The sequence below is a fragment of the Lithobates pipiens genome, unplaced genomic scaffold (genome assembly GCF_037356315.1).
Source record: "Lithobates pipiens isolate NorthernLeopardFrog02 unplaced genomic scaffold, aLitPip1_a1.2 Scaffold_1, whole genome shotgun sequence".
NCBI lineage: Eukaryota > Metazoa > Chordata > Amphibia > Anura > Ranidae > Lithobates > Lithobates pipiens.
In genome coordinates, this window is record NW_027507685.1 from 158,699,103 (window position 1) to 158,723,353 (window position 24,251).

The 24,251-nt window shown below is 43.2% G+C and overlaps 1 protein-coding gene across 5 annotated transcripts in view; it reads left to right on the forward strand.

The window, feature by feature from the left end:
• Window positions 1–24,251, forward strand: part of IKBKG (inhibitor of nuclear factor kappa B kinase regulatory subunit gamma) — a 107,408-nt gene that overhangs the window by 62,377 nt on the left and 20,780 nt on the right. For 3 of the 5 annotated variants that reach the window (XM_077478805.1, XM_077478808.1, XM_077478806.1), the window contains 6 exons: window positions 5,639–5,710; window positions 5,787–5,848; window positions 14,502–14,555; window positions 14,729–14,831; window positions 16,381–16,499; window positions 18,377–18,517. In XM_077478805.1, the coding sequence (XP_077334931.1) occupies window positions 5,639–5,710; window positions 5,787–5,848; window positions 14,502–14,555; window positions 14,729–14,831; window positions 16,381–16,499; window positions 18,377–18,517 (551 nt within the window). The remainder of the gene's footprint in view (window positions 1–5,638; window positions 5,711–5,786; window positions 5,849–14,501; window positions 14,556–14,728; window positions 14,832–16,380; window positions 16,500–18,376; window positions 18,518–24,251) is intronic. The other 2 variants (XM_077478807.1, XM_077478809.1) reach the window with 1 other exon arrangement.

Below are 24,251 nucleotides of genomic sequence, written 5' to 3' on the forward strand. Positions count from 1 at the left end.
TTTTTTTTTTTTTTTTTTGATAATTTTAATCACTTTTTGACATTCGGCTGTCAGCTGATGAATAATCCATTATTAAAACGTTATCCGTTATCCGTTAAAGCGGAGGGACCCCCTAAAATAAAAAAATAACATGAACATTCTCAAAAAAAAAAAAAAAATTGTAACAAAAAAAAAAAGTTTTTTTTTTACTTACCAGAAAACTAGGCTGTCTTCCTAATCTGCCTCTTCCTATTCCCCGGTGCTTCCTCTTAGGTGAGCTGCCCCGTTGCCTTCTGGGACGTGTGTGTTCCAGAAAACAGGGCCACCCACAAAGTGCTGCGTGACTCACACGTGTGCAGTTGGAAACAGGCAGTGAAGCCGCAAAAGCTCCACTGCCTGTTTCCCTTTGTTAAGATCACGGCGCCGGCACCTGATCCGATGGACGGATCGGCCTCGGGGGGGGGGGGGGGGGGGGGCTCGCTGGACAGGTAAGTGCCCTTATTAAAAGTCAGCAGCTACAGTGTTTGTAGCTGCTGACTTTAAAACAAAAAAAATTGTGGCTGGAGCACCGCTTCAAGGATGAGGCAGCCGGCTTCCCGGCCCACTCCTTGGCAACCAGCTATTCAGCAAAAGGCATCGTGGGGGTCCCCTCGACACCCATGCCATTTTTTGACAATTGCCACATGTGATCCCGCCAGCAAAACCCTAGTGGCAAATAATGCATGCTTTTTTACTCTCTGGTCCGTTTGTGAATTGGACTTAACAGTTTTTAAAGTGATATTTATTGGCACATTTTTTTTTCCCCCCAGTAAATACAGCCTAATCGTTACATATTTTTTGTTACGAATTGGACTTAATTTACCACATGCAATAATTTATGCAAATGAGTAATATGATACCCTTATCGCATATGGTATACATACAGTGGATTGACCCCAAATTTAGACTTTCTTATTTGCATGTTTGTTCCAGGCAATGGGCAAAATATTGAAGCAAGAGGATAAACATGGTAGGAAACTAGCACTTGCAAAATATTGGGTGGTATTGTGGCAGCCTCCAGTTTTCTCTAACTTGCCCTATTCAGCACAGGTAACGTTGCCAGTCAGCATCCTGCATATTGTATGTACAGAATATACTTTTGTATATTCTTTTCAACAAACGCATCAAACTAGAACTCTAGCACACCTCTGAGTCCCACAATGGAATGCATGCTCCACTTTGTTAGTCACTGTGGCACATGTTGTGCTATATGTTATGCCAGACCTCTAACTTGGTAGAGTAGTGAAAAATGGTTTGTGAGAGTCTGCAGAGAGATCATTAAGGGGTTAGCATAGGCTACTTGCTTTGGACTATACAAGGCTCCTTGTGAATCCCTATTAAAGGTGCAGGAGTCGGACTTCTGACTTGAAGCCCAAATTAGGATTAATATACAGTGGGGCAAAAAAGTATTTAGTCAGCCACCAATTGTGCAAGTTCTCCCACTTAAAAAGATACCTCAACTATGAGAGACAAAATGTGGAAACAAATCCAGACAATCACATTGTCTGATTTTTGAAAGAATTTATTTGCAAATTATGGTGGAAAATAAGTATTTTGTCAATATCAAAAGTTCATCTCAATACTTTGTTATAGATCCTTTGTTGGCAATGACAGAGGTCAAACATTTTCTGTAAGTCTTCACAAGGTTGTCACACACTGTTGCTGGTACGTTGGCCCATTCCTCCATGCAGATCTCCTCTATAACAGTGATGTTTTAGGGCTGTCGCTGGGCAACTTGCACCCACAGTTGATTTCTTCACACCAAGCTGCTTGCCTATTGCAGATTCAGTCTTCCCAGCCTGGTGCAGGTCTACAAATTTGTTTCTGGTGTCCTTTGGTCTTCACCATAGTGGAGTTTGGAGTGTGACTATTTGAAGTTGTGGACAGGGGTCTTTTATACTGATAACAAGTTCAAACAGGTGCCATTAATGCAGGTAATAATTGGAGGACAGAGGAGCCTGTGGTCTGTGAGAACCAGAAATATTGCTTGTTTGTAGGTGACCAAATACTTATTTTCCACCATAATTTGCACATAACTTCTTTCAAACACACACCGCCTGGGCAACCAAGGAGTGGCTTCGTAAGAAGCATTTCAAGGTCCTGGAGTGGCCTAGCCAGTCTCCAGATCTCAACCCCATAGAAAACCTTTGGAGGGAGTTGAAAGTCCGTGTTGCCCAGCGAAAGCCCCAAAACATCACTGCTCTAGAGGAGATCTGCATGGAGGAATGGGCCAACATACCAGAAACTGTGTGTGACAACCTTGTGAAGACAGAAAACGTTTGAGCTCTGTCATTGCCAACAAAGGATATATAACAAAGTATTGAGATGACAAAATACTTATTTTCCACCATAATTTGCAAATAATTTCTTTCAAAAATCAGACAATGTGATTGTCTGGATTTGTTTCCACATTTTGTCTCTCATAGTTGAGGTATACCTATGATGATAATTACAGGCCTCTCTCATCTTTTTAAGTTGGAGAACTTGCATAATTGGTGGCTGACTAAATACTTTTTGCCCCACTGTATGGAGCGCTCGCTCCTTGGTTTGGGGAAAAGGGGGTCTTCCGAAACACAGAGGACAAAGGTATGCACAAAAGCCTTTCCTGCAATTAGTTTGAAGAGCACATTTGCTGTTTTTAATTCCTAGATTCAAGCATAGGGTCCTTTATAGAGGCACAGGGGGAATTCACTTTATACAGGTTGTAATCATTTGTGTAATGGCATTGGAAAGAAGGATTTGTAATTATGTTTATTTGGCTCTGAGATTTATGCAGCCTGCCAGACACAGCAGCCACCCTGGTGATTTAACTTCCCTCTGCTGCAGCATGTTCCTTGTCTGCTCCGGTGCATGCAGCTCACATGCTTGGCTTCTAGTGCTTTCCCTCTTTCTTCCAGTCTCAAGTGCTGTTTTTCAAGACATTAATCTGATACCAAGTCAAATTCTAGTACTTAAATTATTTGCAGGTAAAATGTAGTTAGTGTTACCTAAATGTAACTAATCAAATGTAATCTTTCTCTCAAGGCAATGAAAAAAGGCATCTAGTTGCAATGGGACACTGTCCTTAGGTGATGGGACCTATGCCCTTGGGTGATATCTTCTGTCTACTGAGAGCCGCTTACCTTTTTTTAAGATTTTTTTTCTCAAGAATCTTCTATCAATATTCTTAGCTACAGTATAGCCACTGTAACTCCATCTCTGCAGCTTTCCTGATAGGGTAACGCTTTGGCTAAGCTTTGGTGGACCAGACCATGCCTGGAAGAAGATGTTGTGGTGCCTGTAAAGTTGCTTTGGACACTGGATCCTGCGTGGGTGCTGACCTCGGCATGTAGTGCATATCATTGAGGTAGCCGCAGGGTGCTATACAGGTCCAGGGTTGTGGTCCATCTGCAGTGGAGCTCAGTCCCTGAAGATCCCTTTGAGGATATGTCCTTTTTGGATCTCTCTCCAATTGGCCCTAATACTGTTTGCCCTGACCACTGCCTCTAGTCCAATTTTTTCCTGCCTTGATTTGAGCAGTTTATTTACTGTGTTGCCCATACCTCAGATGGACTGCTTTTAGACATTCTATGGTTAAGACTGAGATCCTGTGTACAAGTAACAAAATTGGGTATTTGACTGCTAATCCTTTTCTTGGAGTACAGTACAGGACACAGGTCCCCCCATCCTGCTTCCCTTTTTTTTTTATGATCTCCTTATTGCTTGCTACAAAATTGAGGCTTACGGAAAGTGATAGGGGATTATATAGGTGATGTCCTTGGAGCATTGTGGGTGTCCAGCTGCTTGAAGGAGGCTGCATATAATCCATGACTGAGACTAAAGATTCCTGTGTCATGTACAGCATTCCAAGGAAAGAATTTTGGAGGCAAGTCCAAATCCTATTATTCCACCTGAGATTTGTGTGAGAGGCTTGTTGAGGACTCTTACAGCAGAGATACACCCAAAAATGGAACTTCCACTTTAAAGACTCCTCACCCCCTTCTATGTCACATTCAGCATGTCAATCTTCTAGGACATGTAGCAGGTTCCAGAAGATTGCCCGGTCATTGAGGAGACACCGCAAGGCTCGCACATGTGCAGTGCCCCCCCCCCCCCCCGGCTGTGACGCAGCAAGCTGTCACAGTCGGGTGCCCTCACTTGTGATGCCAGAGAGAACCGAAGGGGAGAATTGAGGGTTCGGGCGGCTGCACTGCTGGATCGAGGAACAGGTGAGTGTGTGTTTTTATTTAAGGTCAGCAGCTACACTTTTTGTAGCTGCCAAATTTTAATAAACACAGAAACAGCTGGAACTCCACTTTTAAGGTCTAAACATAGCCATAGATGGGTAGAATGTTTCACAAAAATACTTAGGAAAAGAATGTTCTAAGAAAGTTTTTTTGTTTTCAACTACTGTGACAAGAAAAAATAAATGCACAGGATGGAAAACCTTTTCGAAATAAACATAAACAGTATATGTGATTTTCATTTGGTGAAGTCCATTTATCCCAAAATCAAATGAAGAAAGCAAACACAATCTCTTTTGAACAACATTCATATTTTCGTACAAATTTTCTTTAGGCATTTCTTATTTAGACTTTTTCGAAGACATTTTGTTTGAAATTCTATCCATCTATCACCAGCTTAACAGTACTGCTTTCAGAAATGCCTGCTTTTGCAGCTAAGTGTGCATAACTGCACCAAATAATAGAATTCCCTAATTAATAGGAAAATAAAATGTTGAGGCCATTCAGGCCGCTGGGACATTAAAACTGGGTGCGAGTGCAGTGACATCTCTCCTTCTCTAGCTGCACTGGTTGAGCTCAGATAGTATCGGACGTTCTGGGCCATTAAAACTGGGTGCGAGTGCAGTGACCTCTATCCTTCTCTAGCTGCACTGGCTGAGCTCAGATAGTAGCGGACGTTCTGGGCCATTCACACTGCTCTCTCCTTCTCTAAGAGCGAGAGCTTACTGTGCACATGCACAGTTTGAGCAGCCACTATGGGGTGCAAAAGTGAAGTGTCCAGCCCATCCTACAAACTACAGGACAGAGGTGAATCAAAGGGCCAGCAGCTTTTGTGAAGAGCCACCCCACCCCACATCTGCATGTGCAACAGGAGGAGCGCTGGTATGTACTATTCAAAAGATATCAAATTGCATAGGATTTTTGCTAGGGAGAATGTTGCTAAAGGTGAACTTGCTCTTTAATTCATTCTTGCATGTTTGTAGAAAGATCTTCAATTTAGATGGTTGGCTTCCTTCTAATATCTGTAGCCAGCGCACAGTGTATGGCAAAAGAGAACCAATTCAGTACATTCCTGTAATACATGCACATGGAGAAATGTGTACATGTTGCAGAGATATACTGCATGATTTTTTATTTTTTTCCTTTATTCTGCATAAGCCCTTTGGCGATTTTGTTCTCTTTAAAAGATTGCTGCATATTTCCCAGAAACCCAGTTGCAGCAGAAATAAAAAGGTTTCGTATCGCACTCCATGGCGTATAGAGAATCATGCATTTCACTTGAAAATATGGAAGTAAATTCTGCATTATATTCTGTTTCGTCACTGTTCTGTGCTTTTAACCATTTGCAGTCGATATTTTATGTAACTGTGTTTATTTTTTGTCCTTTCTTGCCACAGGGTGATCTCTTAAAGGAAAGTGAAAAGAATCGACTGTTTGGGCTGCCAACTAAAGACTGGGTCAGGATTCGGGTGAGGGATTGGCAGATCAGTGGGCTGTTCAGTATTTTCCTTGTTTATATTTACTGACTGTTTGTGTTGTTTGCAGGAGGAACCCGCTGTCCGGAAGGCGGTTACAGAAATAGAAGTCCTGCAAGGTACAAATGAACGGTGAGTTGATAGGATGAGGGGAGAACTACTATGCGTGTACAACGTTGGGCCACACACTTTCAGATATGATTTTGCTCTTTTAAGTCCACAATATTACTCTGGAGTGTGAAATCCTAACCGATCTGACAGATGGAGATTTGAATTATTTGTGAACAGCTATAAGCTCGGTCGATTTTTTCTTTTTTTGTTTTGCCCACTGATTTAAGTAGCTACAGTAATGGCCAGATCTTGACAGATTTGGGTGAGCCAGGTGGGTTCTGACCACCAAGACTATTAAGGGGATACGGAAAACAATTGTTTAAAACTGAATGTTAAGCCAAAACTGAATGATAAACCATTAGGCAGACAGGTCAGAGGGGCCAGTCCCTATTGGTGGGTGGAATAGGGAAAGATGGGGGGGGGGGGGGGGCTATGGCAGGTGATAAGAAGGTCCCCATGATGCAAACAACCATTGGAAATGGTACTATTAGTACTAAAATAAAAAATTATCAAAATGGGACCCACAAATTCAAGTTTTGTTCACCAATGTCCTAAGTCTGCCAAGCAAAATAGGTGAATTGGAAGCTTTGGTGCAACTGATTTGACTGATGACAAAGAGAAGGAAATTTTTTTTGACCACTTCCCGACCAGCCACCATCATTATACTGCAGCAGGTCGGCTCCTTCCCATGAATTGCCGTAGCTGCACGTCAGCTCTTTTAGGAGCCATAGCAGGCGCATGTGGCCACACCGGCCACCTGCAATCTTGGGAAAGAGAACCGGAACAGGGATCTGTCAGTGTAAACAGACAGATGCCCATTATGACAGGGGAGGAGAGAGAGATCTGCTGTTCCTAGTGACCGCGATCTCTCTCCTCCTTCAGTTAGAAACACCTTCCAGGGAACACATTTAACTCCTTGATCGCCCCCTAGTGTTAACCCCTTCCCTGCCAGTGACATTTACACAGTAATCAGTGCATTTTTATAGCACTGATTGCTGTATAAATGTCAATGGTCCCAAAAAAGTGTCAAGTGTCTGATCTGTCTGCTACAATGTTGCAGTCCACCTAAAAAATCGTAGATCGCTGCCATTACTAGTAAATAAAAAAAAATCCATAAAATCTATCCCCTATTTTGTAGATATTCTAACTTTTGCACATACTAATCAATATGTGCTTATTGCATTTTTTTTTCCGCTCTTTTTTTGTTTGTAGCGCAAAAAATAAAAACCGCAGAGGTGATCAAATACCACCAAAAGAAAGCTCTATTTGTGGGGAAAAAAGACGTATATTTTGTTTGGATACAGCGTCGCACGACCACGCAATTGTCAGTTCAAGAGACTCAGTGCCGTATTGCAATAAATGGCCTGGTCATTAAGGGAGAAGATCTTCTTGTCTATAAGTGGTTAAATACCTTCTTCAGCTCAAAGGAGCATGGTTGAGCTCATGTTCATAATTGGGATGGTACTGACACAGCCCCAAATTATCCAATATGACTCAAAAGTGATATGGTCCAGAAATATTTTGACAGCATGAAGGTGAATAAAGCACCTGGAGTAGATGGCATCCACCCATGGATCCTAAAATAATTGCGCTCTGTAATTTCAAAGCCATTGTTATTGACTCTTTAATGACTGGAATAATACCACTGGATTGGTGTAAGGTCAATGTGGTGCCTATATTTAAAAAGGGATCAAAGTCTTTACCAAGTAACTATAGACCTGTTAGTTTAACTTCTATAGTCGGGAAGATACTGGAGAGTTGGATTTATGAAAGACAGAAGTTGTCAAACAAACCTGATTTTATTTTTATTGTCGCTTTAAGTGACAATTGCGCAGAAGTGCGACGTTGTACCCAAACAAAATTGATGTCCTTTTTTCCCACAAATAGAGCTTAATTTTGGTGGTATTTTATCTGCATCTTTTTTGCGCTATAAACAAAAAAAAAAAGAGCTACAATTTAAAAAAATATATATATATATATTTTTTTTTTTACTTTTTGCTATAATAAATATCCAAAAAAAAGTTAAAAAAAATAATTTCTTCATCAGTTTAGGACAATATGTATTCTACATATTTTTGGTAAAAAAAAAATCACAATAAGCGTATATTGATTGGTTTGCGCAAAATAGCGAATAGATTTATGGCTTTTTTTTTTTTTTATCGTTTCAAATTTTACAAAATTCCTGCTAAATTCCTACTAAATCTAAAAGCTTAACCTGTATTGAGTTACTAAATGACAAATATTTGTAAATTTTAAATTGCGCCTTTCTGAGACAGTGAAAATCAGGGGTACGCAAACGTTTTAGAAAATCTGGAGATTATCCTTTTTCACTTACAGCTTTCAGAATTAGTAATACATTTTCTGAAAGCACATGGCCAGTAGAATAAAAAGAAGATGCTACTAATTTTTAAGGCAGCACGATATTTGCACAAATGTTTATCAAAACAATATTTTCGCTAAGAATATATTAAAATCAATAAGGGTCCACATAAACACAGCATAACTTGCAAAATTCCTGCTAAATTAGTACTAAAGCATAATTCTCATGTAGCATACTAAAGTGTACGCCCATGGGGGGCCATGTTTACCCTCACAGTGATGCACAGTTATTCCATGCATCCCTGTACAGGCAGTCCCATTTATGTAAATTGGGATGCAAGGGCTGCACAGGCATAGCTGCTGTTCCCAATCTGACATCCGTGCGGGTACATGACCCCGAATGCAGACAATTTGAGGTCAGGGACATGCATGCGAAACCTACATGGATGTAAAATTGGGAGCAACAGCTCTGTTTGTACGGGTGCTACATCCCAAATTACATCAATGGGACTGCCTGCACAGAGAGGCATGGAACACCTGTGCATCCCTGCGAAGGTATACCCTGTAAGGTCCCCATTAGGGACGCAGGGGTGCCGCCCCCCTGCGGAGTGCTGGACTTATACGTTTGTATAAGGTTTTTTTTTTTAAAAAAAAGGTTACACCCCGAACCCACCCACTTGTGACAATAGTGAATTAATATTAGCTATTGCCTTCCGGCTTCTCCTGAGGAGGGGTGAGTGCGGAGGGAGACCGTCACCGTGGAGGGTTGAGTGCAGGGGGTGGGGGGTTTCACTGTGTGGGCAAACCTGGAGGGGGGTTGCCGTCCCCCAAAAAAGTCACTGGGTCTCGCCATTTTAATGGTGAGATCAGAGGTTTAAACAGACCCCCATATCTCTCTTTTTTTGAGACAGAGAAAGTCTCTGCAGCACTTTACTTAGATAAGTAATCTGTATAGCGATTCCTCATTCATTCATAAAATGACGGTCTGAGACATAATAATAAACGCGGTTACTATATATCAGCTGTCAGTGTCAGAGGGGATCGCTGCCTGTGCCCTCTCTACTACAGGGGGGAACTTGGTAAACACATGGTTATCAAGCCCAAGTCCCAACTTTACCCCCACCCACACCGCTCCCCGTCCCCTGCTTCCCAGCCTGACAGATGACGGAGATCAGTGAAGGGAGAAGCTGCAGGTGGCGGTAGAGGAAGGAGGGATGCCGCTCGGAGCGGCCATGAATCGGGGGTGCGGGGGCAGTTTTGGGCTACCTGAGTAGTGAGGGGACACATTTGGATCCCCCTAAGCCCCATGCAGCACCTGAAGCCAGCAGGGGTAGAAGAGGAGGGATGATGGTAGCTGCAGAGGATGAGGTTTGCTGGGGGGTCGGATCGGGGGTGGGGGGGTAATCCAGTGCTGGGGGGAAGGTGGGTAAAGGGGATAGGAAAGAGTGGGGTGCAGTTTTAAATGGAAGTTAGTGGCGGGAGGTGGATCGGCAGGTGACAGGGAAGTGGCGGCATGGAGGGGGAGGGGGGGTGGTCGTATGGGGCAGTCACATTAGAGGTTAATAACTGATCAGCAGGTTGTAATTCGCTGATCAGAGTTATAGAATTGTTCAGCAGAGTAAGTCTGCTGAACAATTCTGCTATAAGTTTATGGTCATTGAAATGACCATGAGCTTGTAGCACAATGAGAAATGAGGTCCGTATGGTGTAGGGACTTGACCACCTGCAGGCACTTCTGTAGGTCTGTATGGCGTATGGACCTGCCAGTGAAAGGGTTAATGCCCCAGTTTTAATTGGGCAACTAAGTGGCAAATGAGGTTTAATGTTGATCAATGTAAAGTTATGCACTTGAGGGCTAAGAATATGCATGCATGCATCATCATACATACTAGGGCGAGTACAACTGGGGCAATCAACGGTGGAGAAGGATCTGGGTGTTCTGGTAAGATCATACGCTTAATAATGGCATGTAATACCAAGTTGCGGTTTCCAAAGCGAGCAAAGTTCTTTCTTGTATTAGGAGAGGTATGGACAGCAAAGAGATATTATTTTACACCTGTACAAATCATTAGTAAGACATCATCTGGAATATGCAGTTCAGTTTTGGGAACCAGTTCTCAAAAAGGATATCGGAGAACTGGAGAAAGTGCAGAGAAGGACAACCCAACTGATAAGTGGCATGGAGAAGTTCCGCTATGAGGACAGATTAGAGGAGGAATTGAATTTATTCACTCTTGAGAAGAGGAGATTAAGGGGGGATATGATCAACATGTACAAATATATAAGGGGTCCATATAGTGAACTTGGTGTTGAGTTATTTACTTTAAGGTCATCTCAGAGGACAAGAGGACTCTTTTCCTCCAGACTTTACGTGTGGAGGAAAAGAGATTTAATCCCCAAATACGGACAAGCTTCTTCACAGTAAGAGCTGTGAAAATGTGGTATAGACTCCCTCAAAAGTTGGTTCTGTGCAGCTCAGTAGATTTAAAACAGGTCTGGATTCTTTCCTAAATGTACACAATATAACTGGATACTAACATTTATAGGTAAAGTTGATCCAGGGAATATATTATTTGCTCTTGGGAGAATCGGAAAGGAATTCTTTCCCCTACTGTAGCAAATTGAAACAAGCTTTGGTGGTTTTTTTTGCCTTCCTCTAGATCAGGCATGTCCAAAGTGCGGCCTGTGTTCCGGTTTCGGACGGCCCATCTGGTCATGTTCACATATATATCTTTTGTGGCCCCAAACGAATCCCCGTTCGCCGGGGGCCACAAAAGATAGATATGCTGGCTGCCATGGAGGGGGCGGGACGAGTGCTGTGGATACAGGACAGCGTCCTGTGTAAAAGGAAGTCCCGTCCTGCACTGCCATTGGACAACCGTTTTGTCCATCACAGGAGGCGGGACTTTCAATTAAAGAGGCCGTCGATAGAAACAGGAGTTTCTCCTGTATGTCTGTCGGCGCTCATCCCGCCCCCCTCCCTGTCTCCTCCAAGGCTGCAGAACGTGAATCAGGCTGCACTGATTGCAATGGTGAGTCTGCATTCATGGCAATGTGGGGGCTGCATTCATGGCAATGTGGGGGCTGCATTCATGGCAATGTGGGGGCTGCATTCCTGGCAATGTGTCTGCTGCATTCCTGGCAATGTGTGGGCTGCATTCCTGGCAATGTGTGGGCTGCATTCATGGCAATACGCTGTGGGCTGCATTCATGGCAATACGCTGTGGGCTGCATTCATGGCAATACGCTGTGGGCTGCATTCATGGCAATACGCTGTGGGCTGCATTCATGGCAATACGCTGTGGGCTGCATTCATGGCAATACGGTGGGGGCTGCGTTCATGGCAATACGGTGGGGTCTGCGTTCATGGCAATACGGTGGGGGCTGCGTTCATGGCAATACGGTGGGGGCTGCATTCTGGCAATACGGTGGGGGCTGCGTTCTGGCAATACGGTGGGGGCTGCATTCATGGCAATACGGTGGAGGCTGCGTTCATGGCAATACGGTGGAGGCTGCGTTCATGGCAATACGGTGGAGGCTGCATTCATGGCAATACGGTGGAGGCTGCATTCATGGCAATACGGTGGAGGCTGCATTCATGGCAATACGGTGGAGGCTGCATTCATGGCAATACGGTGGAGGCTGCATTCATGGCAATACGGTGGAGGCTGCATTCATGGCAATACGGTGGAGGCTGCATTCATGGCAATACGGTGGAGGCTGCATTCATGGCAATACGGTGGAGGCTGCATTCATGGCAATACGGTGGGGGCTGCATTCATGGCAATACGGTGGGGGCTGCATTCATGGCAATACGGTGGCAATACGGTGGGGGCTGCATTCATGGCAATACGGTGGGGGCTGCATTCATGGCAATACGGTGGGGGCTGCATTCATGGCAATACGGTGGGGTCCTTATTCATGGCAATACGGTGGGGTTTTCATTCATGGCAATATGGTGGGGGCTGCATTCATGGCAATACGGTGGGGGCTGCATTCATGGCAATACGGTGGGGGCTGCATTCATGGCAATACGGTGGGGGCTGCATCTGGGGGCTGCATTCATGGCAATACGCTGGGGGCTCCATTCATGGCAATACGCTGGAGGCTTCATTCATGGCAATACGCTGGGGGCTTCATTCATGGCAATACGCTGGGGGCTTCATTCATGGCAATACGCTGGGGGCTTCATTCATGACAATACGCTGGGGGCTTCATTCATGGCAATACGCTGGGGGCTTCATTCATGGCAATACGCTGGGGGCTTCATTCATGGCAATACGCTGGGGGCTTCATTCATGGCAATACGCTGGGGGCTTCATTCATGGCAATACGCTGGGGGCTTCATTCATGACAATACGCTGGGGGCTTCATTCATGACAATACGCTGGGGGCTTCATTCATGGCAATACGCTGGGGGCTTCATTCATGGCAATACGCTGGGGGCTTCATTCATGGCAATACGCTGGGGGCTTCATTCATGGCAATACGCTGGGGGCTTCATTCATGGCAATACGCTGGGGGCTTCATTCATGGCAATACGCTGGGGGCTTCATTCATGGCAATACGCTGGGGGCTTCATTCATGGCAATACGCTGGGGGCTTCATTCATGGCAATACGCTGGGGGCTTCATTCATGGAAATACGCTGGGGGCTTCATTCATGGCAATACGCTGGGGGCTTCATTCATGGCAATGTGTGGGCTGCATTCATGGCAATACGGTGGAGGCTGAATTCATGGCAATACGCTGGGGGCTGCAGATGGGCACTGACCCTTATTTTGCTTCACATGTCTTTATTTAAAATGTAAGATTTTTATTTTTTTCCTGAGACTTCCTTTTTAAAGTTAAGGTGTGTGGTATAAGCCGATTAAATACAGTATATCCAAATAACACACCAAGCTCATCTGTTCACCACACACAGCAAAAAGGCAAGGGAATTCTTGTTGGGCCGTGTATTAGTGCTCGGATGACCACACTTAGACCGAATTTTAATGGTTTAAAGAATGTCAGACAAAATGGTCGGCCCTCGAGCATGTTCACTTCATCAAATCTGTCCCTCTTCGAAAAAAGTTTGGACACCCCTGCTCTAGATCAACTCTGGGTAAAGGATTGTGTCTATAGGATTGTACATTTTTCTTTTTCCCCTTTTATTGTTTGAACTAGATGGACTTATGTCTTTTTTTTTTTTTCAACCAGACTGACTATGTAACTATATAAAAACATAATATGGCAGTGTAACTGACTGTGTTTAGTGAATACATTTTTATATTTTTTGTTCCTCTGCTTGAATTTGGCTCCAAAGTTGCATTTTTGTCTGCTTCATGGGTAATGGCAGCTTTTGCATAATTGGCTAAGAGTTGTGATCGGGAGCCGATTGGCAGACCATTTTAAGTCATGCCCCTTCAGCATAAGCTGACCTGGCCCCACTACACACAGGCAGAATGTCGGCCAGTTTCTATTAAATTGGGTGATGCCACCCGATATTCAGCCCGTGTGTACTAGGCTTAAAGGGGTTGTAAAGTCTCAAGGTTTTTCACCTTAATTCATTCTGTGTATTAAGGTGAAAAACCAGCTGCCCCCAGAGCCCCCCCCCCCCCACTTTTTCTTACCTGAACCCGTTCGTTCCAGTGATGAGCATGAGCCCAGCAGCTCCAGCTGTTGTCTCCTTCCTCATTGGATAGATTGATAGCAGCAGGGGCCATTGGCTCCCGCTGCTGTCAATCAAATCCAGTTGAGTAGGGGCGGGGCTGAGTCCTGTGTCTGGTGCCCCCAGAGAAAGCGGCACTCCGTGGGGGCACATGATGAAGAGGAGGAGCGCCACTGGGGAACCCCAGAAGAGGAGGACCGGGGCCGCTCTGTGCAAAACCACTGCACAGATTAGGTAAATATAACATGTTTGTTATTTTAAAAATAAAACAAACCTTTACAATCACTTTAAGAGTGTGTTATGTTTTGGCATTACTAATACAGGTGTAATCTTTCTGGTGTGCCTGGAGTTCAAATATATACACAACCCTTAAACCCAAAAATGAGGAAGCCTGTATTACAGCCAGTTATCCACATAAAACAAACTTCCTTGCTTTGTTTAGCAGTAGTGTTCACATTACAGCCTCTGCAGAATAATGCGAATTGCTCTTTCCATCAGATCCCCTTTTCTACATAGATATCTATTCTTTGTACCAATAATATGCTTATTGAAAGAATATGCCCTAGTAGCCAAAATCCTGAACAGCACCATACAAAGTTATTGCATAATATACAAGGATGTCTTTGGTATTGACACCAAGGCTTTTTTATGTTTGTTGTAGCTGTGCACCTGATCATACACAGCACTAACCGCCTGTCTGTTTTAGGTGTACAGCAAAGGAGCAGGATCTGCTAAAGAAGCTCGAGGATGTAGAAAGCTGGTGAGCGTCTCATAAGTACTAGCGATGTATACATAAAGTGGAGAAAGTTGTTTTGTGCATGAAACCCAGACATCACAGAGGGATCTGATGGGTTGCTAGAGCTGCCCAGACATGTTTGAATTGGTCCAGTTTGTTTAATAAACTGATCTGCTTTTTTTTTTTTTTTTTAACAGGAATGCTCAGCTGCAAGAAAAAATGACGGAGCTGCAGCTGGAGGTGTCTGGCCTGAAGGACCAGCTGAAAGAGAAAGGAGTCGAAGCTCAAAGACAGCTCCAGGTTAACCATCTATCATACTACAATGTTATATGATCGAACCAGACTGACTTTTAAGACTTCATGCACACGGACCTCCTGTGTTCATGCCAAAGAAATTGATATGGGAAGAATAAGCAAACTTTATACTTCCCAGATCCATTTCTCCTGCGTGCAGATGTCCCCGGGATGCACAAAATTCCTGTTTGTGTAAACGCAGCTAGACTGAATGCACCTAGACACAGCTGAACATCTGGGTGTGAATTCAGCTATACCTGCTTCCAAATGTGTTTTTAGAAATGATCTTCAGCAACAAAATCTAAAAAAGGGCGTGACCCCATGTAATGCCATACTAGGTGGAGTTAGGAACCCCGGTGCAGATTTTTCTTTGCCAGAGAATCCAAGAACTTTAAGAAGCCAGGCAGTGATTCAAACTGCCAGCATGTAGTCCGACCTGAATTATCGGTGATGTTACTGTTTAGAGCCAACATTCATGCCTTCACTCTCTACCACTACACCAACATACGCTCCTCTTTTCATCTCCACTGCACCAACATTCACTCCTTTACTCTCCAGCAATACACCAACACACGCTCCTTCCTTCACCTCCACTGCACCGATATTCACTCCTTCACTCTCCACCACTACACCAACACACGCTCCTTTCCTTCACCTCAACTGCACCGATATTCACTCCTTCACTCTCCACTACACCAACATGCGCTCCTTCCTTCACCTCCACTGCACCAATATTCACTCCTTCACTCTCCACCACTACACCAACACACGCTCCTTCCTTCACCTCCACTGCACCAATATTCACTCCTTCACTCTCCACCACTACACCAACACACGCTCCTTCCTTCACCTCCACTGCACCGATATTCACTCCTTCACTCTTCACTACACCAACACACACTCCTTCCTTCACCTCCACTGCACTCACATGCACTGTAGTTTTGTATTCAGAGGTCACCTAATCTGCCTAGGTCCCATTAATTGTGGGTTTCATGGGTGCACAGGGTTTCCTTAGAGGGGGGTGGCAATCATTGTGGTACTGGAGAATAGGCTTCCTTTCTCAGTCCTGCTGGTTCCTTGGGCTATGTTAGAAATACAGGAAGGTAGATGCCACAGGCCCTGTTTTTTGTCAAGTCATAAAGCACAAAGGATCAGTGCTTCACTGTCCTATCTCTGGGTGTAGCGTATCCTGGCTGGGCTGAACATGCACTGTATTTAATCCATTAACTTCTATTAAAGGCCATCTACCATTGGAACTTGTGTTGGAATGAATATGGATTCTAATGCATATTGTCCAGCCAGGACACCTTTCACAAGGAGGCCGTACAGTCCCTAGTGGGCCACAGGGTAAAGGTCTATGGGGACAGGTACGGGCATGCTCTAGGGATGCTGCTGAGGATGGAGGTGTTGGCCTTTAAATAAGTTTTACAATTTTTCAAAATGTGTGCTTACTACAAATATGCTTGCCCAGTGAAGTCCTTGTTTAAATCTGTTAAATTGATTGTAAATATTAATCGGCTTATGTTGATAATGTTGTTACATTGTTGCCTTGTAGCTATTGGCTGAGGAGAAGGCTTCTGTCAAGGCTCAGGTGACATCTTTACTAGGAGAGTTACATGAGAGTCAGACGAGCCTGGAGTCCTCGCAGCAGGAGCTGAAGAAGGTGGAAGGGAGGTAAGGGGTGCCAATATGTGGCAAGTATGACCAGTTACAATGCATATGGATGGTAATCTGCACTGTTCTGTGGTTTCTGTTACACATAAAACATGGCATGGTTTTATACCTGAAATTGTACTGTGTTTTAAAAAGGTGTAGGCAGTAGGGAACAGTGACCTCTATGTCTACCTGATCACAAAGAAAGAAGACCTTCCAGTTGTTAAAGAAAATTAATAGCAAGTCTACTATCTGGCCAGGAGATGGCACTCCAGTCTTCTTTTCACAAAAAAGCCTGTTTACTCAACCAGCCATCACAGCACTGATTCCCTTTTCAGTTTAGTTCCAGGATTAGTCAAACATGTCTGACGTGATGTATGTTTAGCTAACCCATAATGATTTGTCAATTCTTTGTCAAGTATTACATTTTTATTTTATTTTTTTAATTAAAGTGTGTGTGTGTGTGTATAATATATAAAAAGGTCAAAAGTGAGTAAAATATATAAACCAAATAATACTAAAATGAAATTGACATAAATCCATTCTAGTATCCCTTCTGAAGTAAACTGAGGAACAGGTTGTCTGATGGTTTAATGTAGTAGTTGGTAATCATGCATAAATTATAAAATCTGAAGGATCAGAGCTTGAACTGACCAGTTCTTGTGTAGTTATGGATGGTTTATTGGCCTATTGTCCTGAACATGAGTATGACTCAAACAGATATCACGTGAGTGAGATTTTTCTCCTTTTCTTTGAAAGGGGAGATTTGTAAAATCTCTTTGTATATTATCCGACCATAGCCTTACAGAGCTATGGTCAGTCTTTACTAGCGAGTTTTCAGTTCCCCTTTGTAGGCCTCTTAAAGTGCCCAAGACTGTTTTTAGTGGCACCAGGATAGGTGAGAGTTTGCTAAAGTGTTTGGTAAAGTGGAAGAAATAATATTTATAGCAATAATCTAGTCAGTTCTCTTTGTTGTTCATCTGTTGTAGAAAGGAAATCTCCTCTTTGATAGTTGTTTCTGGATTTGAAGATTCCTCTGTTCTGATGACAAATTAAAAATTTTAGCATTTCCTTCTATTTAAAGGCTAACTCCGCCTTTTGCAACATGTTACATGTTATGCCTGTACTTAGTGTAACATGGTGCCAAGCAGGAGGGGGGAGATATTTACAGTTTTGATAAAAATCTTTCTGCGGGTGTATAAGAGGGATGGGGAGGAGACAAATGGGAGGTTGTTCTGTAAATGGTGACGGTCTGCTTTAAGTCCAAGGGCAAACAGACATTAAGACGCCTTTCAGACTGAAGGTGCTTTTCAGGCGTTTTAGCACTAAATATAGTGTCTGTAAAGAGCCTCTCAATCCTACTCAGTGTGAAAGCCAGAGTGCTTTCACACTGGGGCTGTGTGCTTGCAGGACCGATATCTTTGGGCCGGTGCGGGAGTGGTGTATACACTGCTCCTAAACTGCCCCTGCCCCTGAAATCAATGGGCAGCGCTGTTGAAGCACCTGCAAAGCGCTTCAGTAGCGGTGCTTTGTGGGCGGTTTTAACGCTTTCCTTTAACAGTGGTAAAGCGCTGCTAAAACTAGCAACGCATTACTGCTAACGCAGCCGTGCTAGCAATTTGCAAGAGCTCTAAATCTCCCCAGCAGTGACACAGACCACAATGAACACCTCCAAGAGATCCTAACCCCTTACTATTCTATGCCAAACTAATTGACACTTTTTCAAAACAGATTAACGAAGAACAAAAGTTTTCTAAGCGTTAGTCCACCTAAAATGAATCCTTTAGAATGCACAGTGATGTGTTAATTCTCTGTTTTAATTGGCCATGCTGTAATGTGTATGCCGCCATTTAAAGGACTGTAGATGTAATCTTACTCTGGTGTGTGCTCTACTACAGCCTGTGGAAATTGAGAGAGCAGCAGCGAGAGTGGGAGATGCAGATAAAGCAGCATGTGACACAGCTGGACCAGCGGCGGATGCAGGTGCAGAGTCTAGAGACTGCACTGAAGGTGGAGCGGCAGAATGCCAGTGAGGAGATGTAAGTAGATTTAAGATGAGATTGATCCTTTTATCCTGAGATGGTCAGCCTTTTATACAGTGCCCACTGGTGTTTAAAATCTTATTTAATACCTAAATGTCATTGTTTCGGGCCCTATGTTAATATAATCCCTCTCATATGAATATTGTCAAGCAGTCTTGGAGTTCAGAATCTGATGGTGGGGCTCTGAAGGGCACAGAATCCATACATCTAGGACTTGCACAACTGCTAATGGCTAGGTGGAATCATTGATGCACGTTTTTTTATGAAATGGAGAAATCATCTGTACCTCCCCTTTTGCTCCAGCATGATGAGTTCCATCCAGGTAAATCTTTGTATCCACCCACAGAACCAACAGACCCAATGCACACAGGGTGGAAGCATGGCATAGGAATAAAGCCCCGTACACACTATTAGATTTTCTGCAGATTTTTTCCTTCAAATTTACCAAAACCATGTAGTGCAAGGGCCTGCCTGATTGCATACAAATTGAAACTCCTAAGGTTTGACCTCATATTAAATGGTTTTGGTAAATCTGAAGGATAAAAATCAACAGAAAATCTGATGTGTGTATGGGGCTTAAGACTGGTTGCATAGGCTTTTTTTCAAGGTGGCTGAAAATAAAGACACCCTTCCTTTATCGAATAAAAGAAGTCCAGCTTCCATTTTGTCACTGCGTATTCTACCTCCAGTGGTACTTTCTCTTCCTACTTCTTCCCTGTTGGAAACACTTGTGATCCCACTACCCTCACCTCTTCCTTTCTGCAGTCCCAAAAACACGCTCTAGATCTGAAGCCAAGAACAAGGTAGGTGTAGAGGTTGGTGCTGATTCCCAACATGTGATACTAGTCCACAATAGGGAGGTGTGCTCCCAACATATGTCATTGGTAAAACATATTCAATTCATCTTTCTAAAATAAATGTGAAAGTCCTTTTTGCGCAAAACCACAGAATACCAAAAATAAATATGTGCAAAAGTAAAAATATATGCACAACGCAATCAATCTGAGAAGAATCATGACAATCCTTCCTCCAGAAGTAGTAAACAAACTCAGGCTGCTCGTACAACATCAAAGGAGGAAACGGCTCACTCTCAATGCCTCCTAATGCTCCGCCCTACACGTTATGCCAAAATACCTTTTTCAGGGGTAAGAGCCATTCTGGGATAACGCGTAGGGCAAAGCATTAGAAGTTCAGTCAGCACTGAAGCCAGGGAGAGTGGTGAGATATGGGATACATGCCGCTCTGCAGCCTTGTTGTTTTGCCTTTGAATACTATGTACTTGTAAATTTGATTCTTGGCTTGAATAAAAACTGACATTGTTTATAAAATAAAAAGCACTATTTGTTTTCCTTTTGTATCTTTTTCATGATCCTTGTTTACATTGGAGAGTATTCTTGAATGAAATATCATCAGCTTGTCAGTATATTTGAGCGTTTCCCAGCTCATAGAGGGGAAGAGACACTTTACAACCTTTATTTTTAAAGGTGTTTTTTTTAAAGATGAGAACACACCCATTTGTTGCCCTGGTGGTGGTCTGATAGGAGCACATACACTTTATGATTGTTTACTACTTCTGGCGGAAGGATTGTCGCAAATCTTTTGAGATTGACTGCACTGTGCATATGTTTTTACTTTTGTACACGTTTATTTAGAAGGACTAATTTATAGTATCTGTAAATAGCCAGGTGCCAGCTCCTAACAACCAATGCTAAAACAGACCATTTGATATCTGTTTAGGTCCACTTCCTGAACGGAAATTGATGATCATTTGTTTACATCCATTTGCCCATTTTTCATCTGTCAACTCATGGATGAAAAACAGCCAGACAAAACGGCTGTGTGAAAGAACCCTGACAACTGTACTATTATATACATGTTATAGCAGATGAACAATACTGCCAGAATATGACAGTGTTCTTCCATAGGCTGTAGGCTTTCATTATTGTGGTTGAGCCTTCAGCCTGTATGTGATCACTATCTCACAGATGATATAGTAATGACATATTCAGGAACAACTCTGATTAGTTCTTGATCAGTAGGGACTCTGACTGTCAATGATAGCTAAAATTGGAAGGGGAGAACCTAAATGAATCTATCCTCGGCCCAGGGCACCATGCCAGAAAGCCTTGATTGCAGGCAGGAAGGGGTTAAAGGACCACATGTGACACTGAACTGGTTTCCTATTCTGGTGCTCACCAGACCCCTAATGTCAGCTACACACATGCATAATGGCAGGTTCTTGCAGGGTCTTACAATGTGCCATAGTGGAAAATGAGAACTCTGTAGACCTAGGCGAATGCCTAAGGTCACTACGACTTGGGGGCCAAAATCACCTGCCATGTGATACAGTGAGAAGTTCTTCTCGCACCACTAGAACGACGACCACCTCCCCTAATAACCACCAGGTCATGGGCTGATCAGAGTTGCATTTTACACATTAAAGTGTCCCCTTAGAGCTGTGCTTTACTTGCTTTTCATTCAGCTGTGTATTACTATACATTTTGAGCACATTACTTAAACACATGAACAATAATGAGCCATTGCAGTGGCTTTTCATAAGCATTACTGAACATTCTGAAATTGTTTGGCATTTCAGTCCCAGCTTGTGGGGTAACTGTTCCAACAACATGGCCTTGCTTCCTAAAATAGGACTATGATAAGTTTATTCAAGTCCCACTAATGGGGAGAGGTTGCTGTTGTGCCCATTTACTTAGTAAAGTTCTTGGTGATGTCTTCTCCATGCCATAAACCTTGTGGTATCAATTTCCTAAAAGGGACAGTGCTTCTACTTCAGACCTGCATCCTGCTGTTCTCTGTACCCAGAATTGAGTCTCCTCCCACCTTATAAAGCAAATCGGGCTACTGAGAGCACACCCAAAAAGGGGAAGTGGTCACCTTACCACACATTAGGCTACATTTCTTAGTACGGGACCAATGGAACATGTTGCACTAAAAACCTGCAGTGTCTGCTGCAAGGCAGATTACAAAACACTGGTGCATCAGTGCAGAGCATTAAAAAATGGATGTCAAGGCTTGTTAATTCAAGTGTCTTAAGCATTATAATACAACAGACGTGTACGTCAAGCCCAAATTTCTCAGTAACAAAACATGAAAACTGTCCTGTTCCTCGGCTCCAGTGACAAACCATTTAAAGTTCAACTATATTCCTGGTGCCAGAGGGCCACATCTGAGGCCCCTTATATATTGTATAAGTTGACTGCCTAGATGAAATACACAGTTTGAAGTTCTTTTGCATAAGAAAGACAACTTAATATACGTAAACTCTCTAAGCCTTTAGAGAATTACGGGGTCTGCCACTACCTTTACTTCTGAAAATGCTAGTTGACTGGCTGCCATGCAGATCCTCTGCTGTTAGTAGGAAATTACTTGCCTTAAAAGTATGCAGCTAAGACCAGACATACTCAACTGTACTTGTTCTGAGTCATTGGCATGGAAATGATTGAAGCAAAAAGGTTGGCATAATGCAAGGTAACTAGTATTTTTAAGACTTGAGAGAAGTGGTTTCTTTGAAATATATTATCCATGCTTAATCAGTTTGCACTGTACTGTTTTTCCAGGAATGTTTGGTCTTCCTGTCATTGTTCCTGCCCTGCATATTGTGTAGGATCATCCCGCCTCATGTACTGCTCAAGCTGCAGCAAACTCTTTAGTTGATAAAACTTCTGCATCTCACTGGTTTCAATTACATGAATACAGTGACAAAAGAGCTATCATTCATGAGAGCTGTTATGAGGTCTTAACTGCAATAAGTGCCCAAGGTGGAAGCATTGAGTTAATTGTCGATACTCCGTAGGCAATATAGACATTTGCAGTAACCCTTCTTACAGGCTGTTCTGCAATCCAATTATAATACTACATTATCAGAACTTTTTAAAATAAATAACAACCAGAGTGAGTTCAGGAAGTAACAGATGTTTTATGAATCGAAGCATTAAAAAAAAAAAAAAAGCTCCTGTCCCTTTAAAGCATGTTATACAAGCACTATGCTAGTGCTGTGTCGTCTAATAGACTCCACATCTCTCCATAAAGAGGACCAGTCGCACACTATTCCTATTACAAGGGTTGTTTACATTCCTTGTAATAGGAATAAACATGAAAGTGTAAAAATAAACAAATTTGAATAAAACAAAGAAAAGACTGATTTTTAAAACGGCTTATCTGTAAAATCCTTTTCTTTGAAGTACATCAGGGGACAGAGAGCCATAGTAGTTACTATGTGGGTTAATAGGCCACCTTTAGGTGATGGACACTGGCACGCCCTAAGACAAGAAGTGTACTCCCTATATAACCCCTCCCACTACTGGGAGTACCTCAGTTTTTTGGAGCCAAGCAATACACGTATATACCAAAGAAGGGAGGGACCTCTGTGTCCCCTGATGTACTTCAAAGAAAAGGATTTTACAGGTAAGCAGTTTTAAAAATCCTGATTTCTTTTCATACATCAGGGGACACAGAGCCAGAGTAGTTACTTTGTGGGATGTCCCATAACAATGGCAACTGAAGGGAGGGAGACGCAACAAAAAATGTAGGGCATTAAGAGGCTAGAGGACTTATACTGCAGCCTGCAGTACACTACGCCCAAAGGCAATATCCTCATGACCTTTAACATCGATTTGATAGAATCTGGTAAATGTATGGACTGAAGACCAAGTTGTGGCCTTACAGATCTGAGCCATAGAGGCCTGGTGATGCACCGCCCAAGAGGCACCAACAACTCTGGTGGAGTGCGCTTTAACATGAAAAGGAAGAATTTTCTTCTTTAAACCATAAGCTTGAACAATCACTTGACGACTTAATTTGGAAATAGTAGATTTTGATGCTGCCTGTCCTCTTTTAGCACCTTCTGGCAGTACAAACAAAACATCTGTTTTGCGAACCTGAGTGGTCTCCTTTAAATAGACTTTGACCGCGCTCACTACATCAAGGGAATGTAGTGCCTTCTCTTCCCTAGATCAAGGCTCTGGGAAGAAAGGAGGCAGAATAATATCCTGGTTCAAATGAAAATCTGTCACCACCTTCGGTAGGAATTCAGGATGAGGCCGCAATACCACCTCATCTTTATGTATGATCAAATATGGCTCTTTACAAGACAGAGCCGCCAATTCCGATACTCTTCTGGCAGAGGATATGGCAACCAAAAAGACTATTTTTCTTGTCAAAAGAACCAAGGGAATTTCCCGTATGGGTTCAAAAGGCCGATTCTGTAAAGCCGATAAGACTAACGGGGATTAATTTTGTATTATCCCCTGAATAAAACTACACACCAGAGAGTGAGAAGCAAGAGGCCGTTGGAAAAATACTGATAAGGCCGAGACCTGGCCCTTGATAGTACTACTCAAAGCCAGCTTAATTTCCAATCCCATTTGCAGGAATTAAAGGATCCTACCTGTGACATATTTTCTGGGGTGCCAACCCCTGGATCCACAACAGGAAACATATGCCTTCCAGACTCTATAGTAAATGACTCTGGAGGCCAGCTTTCTAGCATTAACCAAAGTAGACACTACTAAAGGGGATAACCCACAGCCCTTTAGAATATGGGTTTCAAACCATTACATTTAGCATTTGTAAGGTAGGATGGAATACCAGACCTGGACACAGCCATCCAGTAACAGCACGGCGCAGCACTCTGTCAGGGTGGTGAGGCCCTCAGTCTGGAGCAGCTAGGAGGGTCAGCATGGTGTCAGAAGCTGGCGTTTCTTCCCCAGAC